General features: G+C 41.9%; 1 protein-coding gene and 1 pseudogene across 1 annotated transcript; both read right to left on the bottom strand.

Annotated features, from left to right (window-relative positions):
• Positions 1-2718: 2718 nt before the first annotated feature.
• On the bottom strand, positions 2719-3407 carry LOC101538077 (3'(2'),5'-bisphosphate nucleotidase 1-like; annotated as a pseudogene).
• A 3321-nt stretch (positions 3408-6728) lies between these two features.
• LOC101537811 (lysozyme-like protein 1) lies at positions 6729-14932 on the bottom strand. The gene is made up of 4 exons (XM_012931987.2): positions 14794-14932; positions 14152-14310; positions 8157-8235; positions 6729-6798 (listed from the first exon to the last, which is right to left on the bottom strand). Exons 1-4 carry the CDS (start codon positions 14930-14932, stop codon positions 6729-6731), a joined length of 447 nt encoding a protein of 148 aa, XP_012787441.2.
• Between the last annotated feature and the right edge of the window lie 17 nt (positions 14933-14949).

Consider the following 14949-nt stretch of genomic DNA (forward strand, 5'->3'; position numbering starts at 1 on the left):
GTTTTTGGCATATCGAATATGCCCTGGGTAGCTTGGCAGGCAGCTGGGTAGCTTGGCAGGCTCTGCTGTGCGGGCAGGATACTCTTAGTACCTTGCTGGGCTCTCTGAGACGGACGGAGGATTCAAACCTGGGTTGACCGTGTGCAAAGCAAATGCCCTATCCGCTGTGCTATCACTCCAGTCCCTTTGCAAAACCTAACCTAATTGCCAGACCTGAGAATGCCTGCAGTTGGTTCACCCAAAGATGTGATAGCAGAGGCCATGAACCCAGCACAGAACAGTAGCCAATAGGTGCTTCTTAGGTGTTCTAGAATTTTCTTGTGTCCAGGTGGGGTGTGCTCCTAAGCAGGGACTTTGGGGCCACTCTCAAAGCAACTAGGCTTAGATGTGATCATATTCAGTACTGGGCAGCAGTGCTCAATCACCCAGGGGTCATCCTAGAGGTGGTGAGGGGACTCCAGGGCTCACTCAGCAGTGCCTGGGGGGTCATGCAGTGTTGGGGATCAAACTGGGGTTTTTGTGCATAACTCTGACCTCTGAGTGCTTCCCCCTGAACATTCTGTATCTATTTTTTAAAATATTAATTGGGGTACTTTATAGGAGAAGAAGAATTTATAATTTTTTTTCTTTTTTGCTTTTTGGGTTATACCCAGCAATGCTCAAAGGCTACTTCTGGCTCTGCACTCAGGAATTACTCCTGGCAGTGCTTGGGGGACCATATGGGATGCTGGGAATCAAACCTGGGTCCGGCCGCATGCAAGGCAAAAGACCTACCGCTGTGCTATCGCTCCAGCCCCAAGGAATTTATAATATTTAAACACACTTCAACTTTATTTGTAAGAATAGAAAATTTAAAAGGTGAAAACCACAAATTTATCAATAGCCATTATTTGAACTGTGAAAACATTATTATTTAAAAATACTGTTTTAGTTTCATAGTGAACATATATTCTTGTTACAATCAGAACCCAGCCAATAAGGCACCTAAAAGAAGAGAGAAATGCCCTTACAGTGTTTTGTGTGGGATGCTTCTTTATAAGAAGGGACCCCTTCATCAACATCATTGTGTGCTAGCCATGTGTGAAACCAAGTAAATGACTAATTTACAGCCCTCACCCAGCAGCTGGGAAAGACCATAGAGGAAGGACTGTTAGGAGGCTGGAGGAGCAGAGTGGTTTCCTCTGGTCTAGGATGGGCTTGACTAGGCTATTGAAAAGGATTTTCCAGGCAGAAAATGGTATATCAGGTTTGAGAGGGGGAATAGACAGAAGGTAGGACCCATTCAGGTTGGAAGATGCGAGCTGAAAGTAGACTATAGGCCAAACATGAAGGCCACTCAGTACCTCTATTTCAGGCTACAACATCCAAAAGGAGAGAGAACAAAAGGGAATGCCCTGCCTCAGAGGCAGGGTGGGGTTGTGGTGATGGGGTGGGGGTGGTGAGAGGGATACTGGGATCATTGGTGGAGGAGAATGGGCACTGGTGAGGGATGGGTAAACGATCACTCTATGAGTGAAATGCAAACACAAAAGTTCATAAGTTTGTAACTGTACATCACAGTGATTCTCTAATAAAATTTTTTTTTAAAAAAAGTGTTGGGGACTAACAGGGAGTTAGCTGGATGCCAAATATGAGAGATGCTGAGGGGAGTTCTCAATAGTCTGCTGTGCTGGATCCCATGTTCCCACCCCACCCCTCCCAAATCTGCCTTGTTACCCTCCTGTCAGCTCAATACATCCAAGAAGCTGCTCAAAAGGCAGTTTCAAAAGAAAAAAACTGAAATTCTATTTCCTAACTGTCATTTTACTCGATTTTTGTCAAAGATAACCCAGGAAGTTAATATTTTTTTCCTGACATTTCTAAGGACTTTAATTATGGATAGTTAGGCAGGATGAAGCATTTTTTTCTAACTTGTTATTTATGTAACTGCTAAATAAATGTAATAGTTTGGGAGGGAAATTATATAGATTTCATGTTAGAAAGAGTTTGAAATTTGCAAAAAGATCTGCCAAGTTTTGAGCACAACCAACTTCCCTTCATCTTAAAGTTCAAAACACTCTTCTTTGGAGTTTTTTAAAATTTGTTTTTGTTTGGTGGTACTGGTGATGGGGGTTATTGGGCCATACCTGGGTCTGCTCAAGGCTTACCCTTGGTTCTGGACTCAGGGATAACTCCTGGTGGAATTTGAGGGGCCATTTGTGGTGTTGGGGAATGAAATCAGGTTCATTTTTATCCATTGCACTATCTATCTGCCCCCTTTTTGGGGGGTTTCTATGGGTTTCTATATCTCTTCTCTCTCTCTCTCTCCATCTCATTTCTCTCCCTCCCTCCCTCTCTCCCTCTCTTTCTTTCAAAAATTTTGTCCTTATCTTTGAATAACTGCCACCAGGTCCTATGCCAACCTGGGTTATTAACATGATATCACTTGTTACTCACTTGTCATTATTTGTGGTTGGGATCACCACAAATATCTTGGTGTTGGAAAATGAATCAGGGTTGACCACATGCAAAGGAAACACCTTAACCCCTGTATTATCTCTCCGGTTCCAGTATTACCTGTTTACTTTCTTTTCTTTTTCAGTTTTTGGGCCACACTCAGTAATGCTCAGGGGTAAGTCCTGGCTCTGCACTTAGGAATCATTTGGGGCAGGGTTTGGGGAACCACTTGGGATGCTGGGATTGAACCCAAGCTGGCTGCATGCACAATTGCTTTCCCCACTATGCTCTCACTTCAGGTCCAATATCACATTTCAATGAAGCAGGATGTTGGCTAAGATGATGAATAACTGGAAGATAATAATGAAAATGCATATTTATGGATCCCCTAAACATGATGTGCTTCCCAGCAGGCACTTCTTTCAGCTGAAACCCAAAGGCACCTAAACCCAAAACGCCCGGGATGGTCCGCCCCAACACGGAGTCCTGTAGGGCCTGCTAGTTGTAACATGGCTGATTGATAACTCCTGCGATGGCTTTTCCTTCATAAGCTATTCCAATGAGAACTGTCACGTTATCAAGAAGGCCTTCAGAATATTCCTTGGTGCCTTCTAGAGGATCAACCCAGACCACAAGGTCCTCTAGAGAAGAAGTGCACTGTACTGTGGTGGGCATGGCTGCCTCAGGATCTCCTCCCAATGCCCATCCTCAATCAGCTCTGGATCGACGTCTTGCATGGGCGGATCCTCCTCCCCGATAACAATTAGCTTGGGGATCTTGCATGCCAGTGAGGAGCAGATGCTTATCTGGACCATGTGGTCAGCTTTGGCCTGCAGGTTTGTGGCGCTGGTCTTCTCCACGATACCCAAGTCCCCCTCAGCAATGACATGTTGGATGATCCCCCCCTGCCTTCTGCAGATGGAGTATGCAGAGGTCACCAGCCGCATGAGCACTGAGGGCCCAGATGCCATGGCAGGTCCCTGGGCACTGTAGCTGTGACTCGGACATGATTTGACCTGTTGCTTGGAGGTCACCGGGGTACCCTGCCCCTTCTAGCTCTATGCACATGTCAGGGACTCTGCACCAGGCTGTTTTCACTTGGGCGCCCCAGAAGGGGCCCTCCCCACCCCAAGGGACCCAGCCCCAGCAGCTGACCTCCACTACCCAACTGCTGCCACACTCCAGGCCACTTTAGACGTGGTCGAGCCTCACGCATGAATGAAGTCCCACGGAACCCAGGTAATGCAGAACTTTGTGACCTTGGACTCTGGATTCAATGGGACCAGAAGCAGAGATCCTCTGCCTGCTATCCCCCAATCTCCTGTGACCCAGAGATCATACCTATAAGCCACACTGAGCCACACCCTGCCGGCACCAGATAATCTCCTCACGGGCCACCCTCCAGATTTCAGTGGCTGCTCCTCCCAGATGAGAGTATAAAATGAGGCCCCCATGGCCATGCCACCAGACTCCGCGCCAGGCTGTTTTCACTTGGGGCGCCCCAGAGGGGGGTGGGTGAGAACCTTCCCTGCTCCAAGGGACCAAGCCCGGCAGCCGACCTCAACTACCCAACTGCCGCCATGCTCCTGTCGCTTTCTGGACCATGCGGCCGCAAAGTGAAGCAACCACATGATACTCCTACCCATTTTCCATAATTACCACACCATATTTGATGAAGTTCAGACCATAGGAAATAAATCATAGAGTAATATATATATGTATGTATATATAAATGTATATATACACCACTTACCTCTTGGAGAGCCCAGCAAGCTACCGAAAGTATTCTGCCTCCATGGGCATGGCCCGGTAAGCTACCTGTGGCATATTAGATATGCCAAAAACAGTAACAATAGGTCTCATTTCCCTGACCCTGAAATAGCCTCCAATCATTGGGAAATATGAGTAAAGAGATGCTGCTAAAATCTCAGGGCTAGGAGGAATAGAGATGTTACTGGTGCCTGCTTGAGTAAATTGACAAACAATGGGATTACAGTGATAGTGACAGTGACATGAACATGATGATTTTGTGAAGCTTAATGGAGTCCACAGTTTTTCAGATGTTCTCTGTCACTTTACAGAATTATTTTTCAACCTCTCCATGAGTTTTCAAACTCTTTTTCTGGTGGTTTCGAATGACTATAAATTGTCACTTGGGCTATATTTATTTAGACATATAAACTGTTTATGCCTTATTGACAAGTAGCAGTTTAGGCTTTTAAAAGCCTGTGAGTACGAGTTAAGCCAGGGGGTGTTAAATGAGTCCATGATAAACCCTAGGCAATTGGCAGCAAGAAAGTGCTGGGGTGTTGTTTGGGTGCTATCACATATCCATCCCTCTGATCAATGGGAATGTTCTTCTACATGGAAAATGTATTTTTAAGCTATAACTATTTTCTTGATTCTTGAAGTGAGATTGCACTCAACTTGAACACACAATTTCAACCTAAAGTAAAGGTTACATAGTCACCTGTCAGACAGAGAACAAACCAGAGCAAATCTAGCAGAGGTGAGACACCCATCCCTGTGTGGTGTGGTGAATAGGAGGGAAATAGCTCTTCGGGATCTGAGCTCTTCAGCCCCCTGTTCTGTTTCATGAACATTGATGAGTCACCAGTTTCCTGGCCAATCAAATATGCAGGTCTAAGATTGGAAAAAATTTTGTCATGAGGATATATGCATCAGTTTTGAGCTTAAGTTAGATTAATTTTAGAATCACAAGGGGAATTATATGAATAGTGGGGATAAGAGCAGCAATGGCATTTATTTGGTTTCATTAAGGCCACCAGGGCTGCTCAGAGGAAGCAGTTGCTTAAGCTCCAGCAATGTTGAGCTTTATGTCGAGGAAGACACAGACCTGCAAAGAGGTCAGCAAACTCTGGCCAATAGTCTATTTGGGGAGAAGGGGGGTTGGGCCATACTGGAAGGTGCTCAAGGTTTATTCCAGCCTCTGTACTCAGAAATGACCCTTGGTGCTGCTCAGAGAACCAGATGCAATGCTGGGGATTGAACTAGGGTTGACCATATGCAAGGCAAATGCCTTAACTCCTGTACTGTCTCTCCAGGCTGGCGATCCTTCTAAAACTCTCCTTGACTCTGGAGGCATATTAAAATGAGTAGCCATGGGGGCTGGAGAGATAGCACAGCGGGTAGGGCGTTTGCCTTGCACGCGGCCGACCCGGGTTCAAATCCCAGCATCCCATATGGTCCCCTGAGCACGGCCAGGGGTAATTCCTGAGTGCAAAGCCAGGAGTAACCCCTGTGCATCGCCAGGTGTGACCCAAAAAGCAAAAAAAATTAAAAAAAAAAAAATAAAAAAAAATAAAATGAGTAGCCATGTCAGCACTAAGCCAATGTTCCTTATGCTACAGAAGGGAAGTTTGTTCTTTCCTGAACTAGAACATGTAGTTAAGATTTTTATTTTTATTTATTTATTTATTATTAGAGAATTACTGTGATGTACAGTTACAAACTTACGAACTTCTGTGTTTGCATTTCACTCATACAGTGATTGTTTACTCATCCCTCTACCAGTGCCCATTCTCCTCCACCAATGATCCCGGTATCCCTCCCACCACCCCCACCCCATCCTTCACTACCCCATCCTGCCTCTGCAGCAGGGCATTCCCTTTTGTTCTCTCTCCTTTTGTGTATTGTAGTTTGCAATAGAGTATTGAGTGGCCTTCATGTTCGGTCTATAGTCTACTTTCAGTTTGCATCTTGCAACCCGAATGGGTCCTCCCAACATTCCCTTCTCTATCTGAGCTGCCTTTTCCTCCAGCTTGTGAGGCCAGTTTCCAAGCTGTGGGGCAGACCTCCTGATCCTTATCTATACTACTCTTGGGTGTTAGTCTTCCACTCTGTTATTTTATATTCCACAGATAAGTGAGATCTTTCTATGTCTGTCTCTCTCTTTCTGACTCATTTCACTTAACATGATACTTTCCACGTTGATCCACTCATATGCAAATTTCATGACTTCATCTTTTCTAACAGTTGCATAGTGTTCCATTGTGTAGATGTACCAAAGTTTCTTTAACCAGTCATCTGTTTTTAGAAAACAATAAGGATTTTTTATTTTTAAGTCTTAACGTTATGATTTTTGTGATGTAATTGAAGCAGAGTCAGTGTAAAGCATAGATATTTAAATGAGAATATTTATTTAACAAGTTGACTTTTCCCTTTCCACTATTGAGAGGGATAATGGGGTAGGGGGGTCTGATGACACAAGTGTATTGGCATCCATTCCATATCTGAAGGGTGCTCGCAGGCCTTCCCAGTTCATTTACTGTTTAAAAAACATTGCATCCTTTTCCCCATTCAGACAGGTCTTTGCCTTCACAGTGTTTCTTCCAGCCCTGCCTGGAGAGGAGCAAGAGGCAGGAACAAAGGAAAGGACATGGCTAGTTTCACATCATCTTGGTACAAAAATCGTAGCTCATTAACCCAGATTATCAGAAATACCAAATTTCAGTTCATCTGTTTTGGAGGTTCATGGGTCCTAGCCCTTTACCTTGTTAAGACTTTCTTCTGTCAGAGGGAACGAGACACACAGAATAATTGCTCTCACATATGAATACAAAGAAACATAATAGGGGAATAATAAATGTCCAAGGGCGATAGAAACCACGAGTGTGAGAACTGGTCTTCAGCAGAAAGCTTGTCACAAAAGTTGGGGAAAGGGCAATTTAGGTCAGGAAAGGAAACACTACAATGATGGAGGGAAAAAGTGGGGAGGGGGATGGAAACTGGGAGCATTGGTAGAGGGAAGTGGACACCGGTAAAGGGGTTGGTGTTACTGGAACATTGTATACCTGCAATTCAATCATAACTTACTTTATAGTTCACAATGATTCAACTAAAAATTAAATTAAATTAAAAAGATGTTTCCGCCCCTGCTACTGTCCTTATTATCTTTAACAACTCTTACAAGACAGAGAATTTTATTCTGCACCCACCTCTTAGAAGAAGGTTGTCTGTGTTAAGTGACCTGATTAGTACCCAAGTGCAAGAAGACAGAGCTGCAGATATGATGGGAACTGGTAAACCAAGGCCCCATCATGCATGATCCCTGCAATTTTCTGCCAAGTTAGTGTGCAAGAGACTAGGGCTGTGTGTGTGTGTTTCCTCTCTCACTAATGCTGTTCTCCACAAAATGTCGTGGCTTTCAAGAGACATGTTCAAGTGTAGAGATAACCCAAAGTTTTTTCCTTAGGTATACTGACTTCACTGATGCTTATTTATTTATCTTAGGAAACGTGTCCTCCTTCGTATGGAACAATTTAATGTGAAAAGCATTATATGCCAACCATATCTCTTTTGTGACTCCATATAATTACTCCACCTTGTACAAATCCCTTACACAGTTCAGCACATACTCATGCTGATGGTAAAGTCTAGCATCAAGTTCACATTACAATCACTGACAGTGGGCCAGAGAAATAGGAAAGGGGTCAAAATGCTTGCTTTGCATGTGGTTGATCTGGTTTGATCCCAAGAACTATATGTTGTTCTACCGAGCACCACCAGTTGTGATCCCTGAGCACAGAGCCAGAAATAGTGTTCAGGGCTTATTCCTGGCCAAATATGGTCCCTTCCCTCCTCTGCACTTCCTTCCCCCAAAGTCACTGACACCACGGAGGCGAATTCTTTTCTTGTCAGAAAAATACCTCCATGGGTTTGATCTGTGTTAGCTAAAATCCCCCAAGGAAAAGACTTACCAATAGTTCATCCCCTCTGTCACTTTTACTATCTTCTTGGCACAGATAATTGCATCTGTGAGATCATCTGTAAGCAGGGCTGGAAGAAAGAGAAGTCAAGAATTAGCTGGGACTACATTATCTGAGGGACTATCTAAATAAGACTCTCTTCTTTTCTTAATGATTTTTGAAACAAGATGGTTGGAGGAATTCTGAGCCATAAACTCATTTTAAATTTCTTCATACACAAGAAGTATTCATTTTACCAGAGTCACAATCTCCTACTATGTTAAGCCTTTTTAGGTTTTTATGTCAAATGCATCAAGCTTTACTTTTGTCACCATTTCTATGACTTCAGTTGTGATGACAAATCTTTTCATTGGAATTTTTAAATTGTATTTTTTTTATAGGGCTGGAGCAATAGCACAGCGGGTAGGGCGTTTGCCTTGCATGTGGCCAACCTGGGTTCAATTCCTCTGCCCCTCTCGGAGAGGCCGGTAAGCTACTGACAGAATCCCTCCCGCATGGCAGAGCCTGGCAAGCTACCCTTGGCATACTTGATATGCTAAAAACAGTAACAACAAGTCTCACCATGGGGATGTTACTGGTGCCTGCTTGAGCAAATCGATGAAAAATGGGATGACAATTACAGTGCTACAGTGCTACATTTTATTTATTGCCCCTCTTCACCCCTCTCCTTTCCTCTTTCTCCCTTTCCCTTCCTTTCCCATCCCTGACATATATCAAGAGCCTTAAAATTATTCTTTTACTTGTATTTTCTCTTCATGGAGCTATCATAAGGAAATAATTATAATTTGAGACAAAGATTAGTTATAAAGTAGTTTGTTGCTATATTGTTTATAAAAGTTAAAATAGAAAAATATTAATGGATTTAATATTCATAGGTTCATACAGTATTAGGGCTTCCATGTAAAGAAATAAGAAGCCCTGCAAATCCTAGTTTCATGAACTATTTAATAACATAGAGACTGCTCCAATATAAGGTTCCCAGTCTTGTAACAATAGCTTTCAGGAGCTGCACTCCCCAATATAGGCTAACCATTAACCCCATGGGCCTGTTTAAATCCAAATGAATTGACATTCTGCAGTTCCTCACTTTTTTTTTTAATGACATTGCAGATGCTTTAGAGTCTCCGTACTGCAACTAGTGGATTTGGTCTTGGATAGAGGAAATGGAGGTCGACCAACATTACAGGAAGGCATATTTCATAGGACTGCCTTCGAACCAGACAAGAAAGCCTTGATTTCACCAGGGTTCTTAATCCTGAAAGTTGGATCTCCAATGCCTTTAACTTTTCGCTGTATATTTTCAAAATCTTTTATAATAGGACTGAGTTTTCTTTATTAGTAGAAAAAAAAGAATGTTAATCTAAAATGTTGCTTTTCAATAGGCAAACTCAGTTGAAGGTGAGCTGGTTAGTTGCTAATTATGCTGTCTCTTCAAAAAGGTTTAACTAGAAGATAATGGTAGTAACAAAGCTGTGTGAGTAACTCCATTCTAGGTGATTTTTGTTGTTGTTGTTGTTGTTGTTTTGTTGTTGTTTTTGTTTGGGGTCAGATCCAGCTGTGCTTAGTGATTACTCTTGGCTCTGCACTCAAGTATCATTTTTGGTAAGGGTGGGAAACCATATGGAGTGCCAGGATCGAAACCTGGTTGACTGCATGCAAGGCAAACACCTTACCCACTGTACAATCTCTCCAACCCCTCTAAATGTGACTTTAAAAAAGTTTAAAAGAGAGTATTAACTCTTGTTTTTAAAATTTTTTATTTTTTAATTAGCGAGTCACCTTGAGGGTACAGTTACAGATTTACACATTTTCATGCTTGTGTTTCCCTCAAACAGTGTTTGTGAGCCCATCCCTCTACCAGTGTCCATTCTCCACCACCAATGAACCCAGTATCCCTCCCACCCCCAATCTCATCCTCCCCACCCCCAACCCTGCCTCTGTGGCAGGGCATTCCATTTTGTTCTCTCTCTCTTTATGGGTGTTGTGGTTTGCAACAGGGGTATTGGGTGGCCATTATGTTCAGTCTCTAGTCTACTTTCAGCACGTATCTCCCTTCCCGCGTGGCCTCTCCAATCACATTTTACTTTACCCTTCTCTATCTTCTCATTTCCCACAGCATGTGAGGGCAGCTTCCAAGCCATGGAGCCAACCACCTGTTATTATATACTACTATTCTTGGGTGTTAGTCTCCCACTCTGTGGAATATAGAATATTAACTCTTAATACACTTTTCAGTTAGAAAATTTGTAATACTTGAAGACAATGAGAATAATACAAATTGCCATGTTGGGCTGGAGCGATAGCATAGCGGGTAGGGCGTTTGCCTTGCATGCGGCCGACTCAGGTTCGAATCCCAGCATCCCATATGGTCCCCTGAGCACCACCAGGAGTAATTCCTGAGTGTAGAACCAGGAGTAACCCCTGTGCATGCCGGGTGTGACCCAAAAAGCAAAAAAAAAAAAAAAAAATTGCCATGTTAAGTAAAAAAAACTAATAAAATATCTGATCTATAATTTGTAGCAAAGTGAGGTATCCATCAGCATTTGGTGTGCAATGAAAAGAAAGCCATATTAGTGGAAAAAATCTTTTGCCTTGTTTCTAGAGAGAAGAATCAGAATCGGAATAGCTAGTGCTAGAAATGACACAGGACAGAAGTAAAGGATCTTGGGAATGCAGCAACTTCGTACATCACCACTGCAAACTTTAACATCATGCCATCTAAACTATAAAAAAATACAATAGTTAATACTATTATATAGTCTTCACAGACAACTTCACAGACATATGTCAGGCATTTGTTTGTTCTCTTCATCTTCATTAGTCCCAAGGAAAATAGTATAGTTAGGTGAGGACCAGGTACCCTATAAACTGAGGTTACACACCCAGAAAAGAAATCTGCATTCAGATTTAGGGCTCAAATTCTGTTATTCTCTGCTACAGCCTTCCAACAAATCTCAAGCAGAGATTCTTGCCAACAGGAATATTATATATATGAAGTTAATTTTAAAAAGTACAAAAGCCTTATTAATGTTTCAAGTGATTATCCAGGAAGTGATCCAAATTTAAGGGCTGTGTGTCTGATCCATGTTCAAAATGATGGTGAAATATGTCACTTGCTATACATACAAGTTTGCTACATGCTGAGACACCATGGTTTGTGTTTGAAAGTGCTCAGTCCCTGGTAGAAGTGAGCTCCTTGGTATTAGAGGTGGGAAGGACCCAGATTTTACATAGTGGAGAAGAAGCATGAAATATACTGTCACACCAGGACTGGAGCATGGATATGAGAAATAAGGCTGAGAGATGGGACAAGACAACTCTCTGGGCTGCCTGTACCTGGCACGATGGGTGGACTAGGTGCTGCAGGCCCAGATGGAGATCAGGTAAGGTATTTGCCTGCCCCCACTTTGTTAGAGCATTTTGTTCACAACTGATATTTCAAAAGTGCTAGTTGGACATGACTTTGAATGTCCTTAGGAAAATATATTTATGGAGCTGGGGGATGGGAAATAATCAGTTAAAACACAATGAAATAGCCACAGAGGGGCAGCAGAGGGGCAGAAATAAGTTGAGCATGTCTTTCTAAGTAGCCCAGCCAACAAATGCTTCTGCTCAGTTTACTTTAAACAGACAACTTTGCCCAATCAAAAACATGAAGAAAGGCTCCTTCCTTCTTGAACACCAAACATTACTCAACTGGGTAGCTTGTTCTCTAACAAACAAAAGAAAACTGTAATAATCTACACAGAAACAATGAATAATTTTTAAACCAGCTAAAAAACCACCCACTTCTATCTCAGAATCTCTCTGCAATGTTTTCTTGCCCCCAGAGTAAACTATTACCACAATTTGGTAGTTCAGGAGGAACAATTGCATTCTCCTCTTTGAATGACAAATGATGATTCAGGCTGATATGAGAAATATATTCAAGTGGTAGCAGTCACCCTTTCCTTAATATCTCTTGTTTAATGAAGCAATGCTGTTGGAAGAAAATAAGATTGCTACTGTATTATTAGGTGTGTATGTGTGTATGTGTAAATTAAGTGTTTTGTCCAAATAATTAAAAGAAAGTTGGAAAGAATCAATCTAGTATGGGAGAGAGGTGATGGCATAGCTTTAGAACATGTGCATGACATGAATGTACTCTGGACATATTATGAAATCTCACACAGCACATAAACATACCTAATGACACCTCATTTCCTAATTCTTGATGACAAAGATCTCTATCTCTCACAATGGACCAAACCACTTTGTCCTCAAGCAAAGTCTTTCAGATTTGAGTTGGGGAGGCCAGTCCTGGGGCTTGGTGAGCATATAAAGCCAACATCCTGTTTTCCACTTGAAAGTTGTCTCTACAAATACTGTGTTCTTAGGTCAGGGATGTGCTTAGTAATAAAGCATATGTCTTGCATGCCTGAGACCTGGGTTGAATTGTTGGCACAAAAACCAGCTAAAACCACCATGTTCTTTATGATGAGAAAACAGATATGCATGCTTCTTCAACTCCAACCAGAAACAGTAGTTCAGCATTTTAATTTCCTAGAATCCAAGGCTTTCTTGCAGATAGATATTTTCTTTGGATTTCCTTAATTTGAAGTAAATTGAGCACAATTAAATTAGTAAATTGCACGTAAACAAAAACATGGCCATAATGGAATAATATATTTTTCTCCTACCAGAAACAGAAAACGAAATGTATGAAAACATTCTTGTCAGGCATTAGACAATAGATCATGCAGGATTATCATCTGGAGCAGAAACCAAATCAGGTGAGAGAATTTATGTACGGTATATTTTGCTGTCCTAAATTCTGTGCACACATATATTTCTTTCTTTCTTTCTTTCTTTTTTGGTGGGGGGGAAGATCACAGGAGTTATTTCTGGCTCAGTTATTCCTAGAATTACTCCTGGCGGTGCTCAGGGGACCATTGGGATGCTGAGAATTGAACCCGGGTTGGCCACGTGCAAGGCAAATGCCCTACCTGCTGTACTATCGCTCTAGCCCCCTATATTTCTTTCTAAATTTGTTTTCTGTTTTATTGAGGTGTAATTGACATATATAGTATTGTACTAATTGAAAGTATACAAAGTGAAATTTAAGGATTCTGCACTGCAAAATGGTTAAGTTGATTTTTTCTATGGTGTAAGATGAATAGATTTGTGATCAAGTCAGAATTCTGATTTTGACTCTCTGACTCTTTTACCTCTCACATCAAATTAGTAACTAAATCCTGTTCATTCCAGTGGCCATATCTTAAGGTGGGAGGACTTATGCTGAATCATAGTTATAGAGGTCAAAGAATTGAGAATTGGAGATTGGAAAGACTTTGTAATGGATCTCACTTATGTTCCATTCTTGTGCACACATATATTTCTCAAATGACTGGGATAAAAGGCATCTAAGTGATTTCTAGCTTAATTTGTTTAAGAATTGCTATGTAAATATATTGTTTCAACCTATGCATGGAAACATAAAAACTTCCCTTGGGTGAATTGTTTTGAAAATTAATTGGCAAATAATGTTTCCCTTATTAGAGATATTTTATGTTTCTACATAGGAAAAGAAACTTGTTGCTACTATTTTTGGCATATCAAATATGCCACAGGTAGCTTGCCAGGCAACAAGTCTCACAATGGAGACATTACTGGTGCCTGCTCAAGCAAAATCAATGAACAACAGGACGCCAGTGCTACAGTACTACAAAGGAAAGGAGAGATAAGCCACTTGTTCACTCTCCTGGATTCATAGCAGGCTTCATAAAAACAAAAAAAACATTCTAGAAGGAATAAATCCTTTTTGGAATTAAGTCTACAGAATCATGAGTGTCATCTTGGAAAACTGTTGGATAATTTATTAGCATCATATACATTTATTTGCACCTATCACCAAAGTTTTAGTCAAAGTAGAAAATGGATGGGTATTCCAGAAGCAGCTTCTCTTGCCTTTGCTTCTGAAGGTATTTTCAGAAAATCAAAACTTTACCTGCACAGGCAACATGACAGTGGTTCTTCTCTTGTACCTTTTCTTGTCTGCACCATGTAAAACTGTTAATCTGGAAAATTCCATAATCAGTGCTCCCATCATCCAGGACATTTTGTGCTGTGGTGTTGTAGTGACTCTCATAGTATGCCATGCAGATCCCTAGGTGGTGGGCGAAGGCAGAGAGGTGAGTACAAAGAAATGCATTGTTTTCTCTAACCCTGATCTTAGGAGTGAGTTCCACAGGTTACAATAATTATCAATGCCCAACAGACATGGGGGAGGGTCAAGGAGGACTGTACATCCACAGAGCATGTGGACCCTCCCTGGAAATATACCACTGAGGTAGTGATCAAACCTGGAATAGATTGAATTAGGTTTGTTCTCTCAAGGGCAATGAAAAGTCGCAATGTTTTCTTTTTCCATTGCTAGCGCCATTACTATAGAACAGAGAATAATGACATTGGGACTAGGGGGACAGGGAGGAATCCCCAAAAATAGGGAGAATGAGAGAATGACTTGCAAACCTCCCTGGTGGAGTAGAGCATACAAATTTGGGGACAGACACAAAGGGGTGGAGATGAGCCCTTCAGCATGGTTAAGGGGAGTGGGCAAGAGAAAGACGATGAAAGAGAGACATCTCACAGTTCCCAAGGCTGAAGCCCCGGTAATTATCCAGACCGGCTCTTGTAAAGATTTTTGCCAGTTTACAGCGAGTGTAGACTTTGGGCTTTGTGACTGTGATCAGACAGACAATTAGGATCAAGAAACTAGTAATTTTCATCCCAGGCTTGTTCGAGG

The sequence above is a fragment of the Sorex araneus genome, chromosome 9 (genome assembly GCF_027595985.1).
Source record: "Sorex araneus isolate mSorAra2 chromosome 9, mSorAra2.pri, whole genome shotgun sequence".
Classification (NCBI taxonomy): Eukaryota; Metazoa; Chordata; class Mammalia; order Eulipotyphla; family Soricidae; genus Sorex; species Sorex araneus.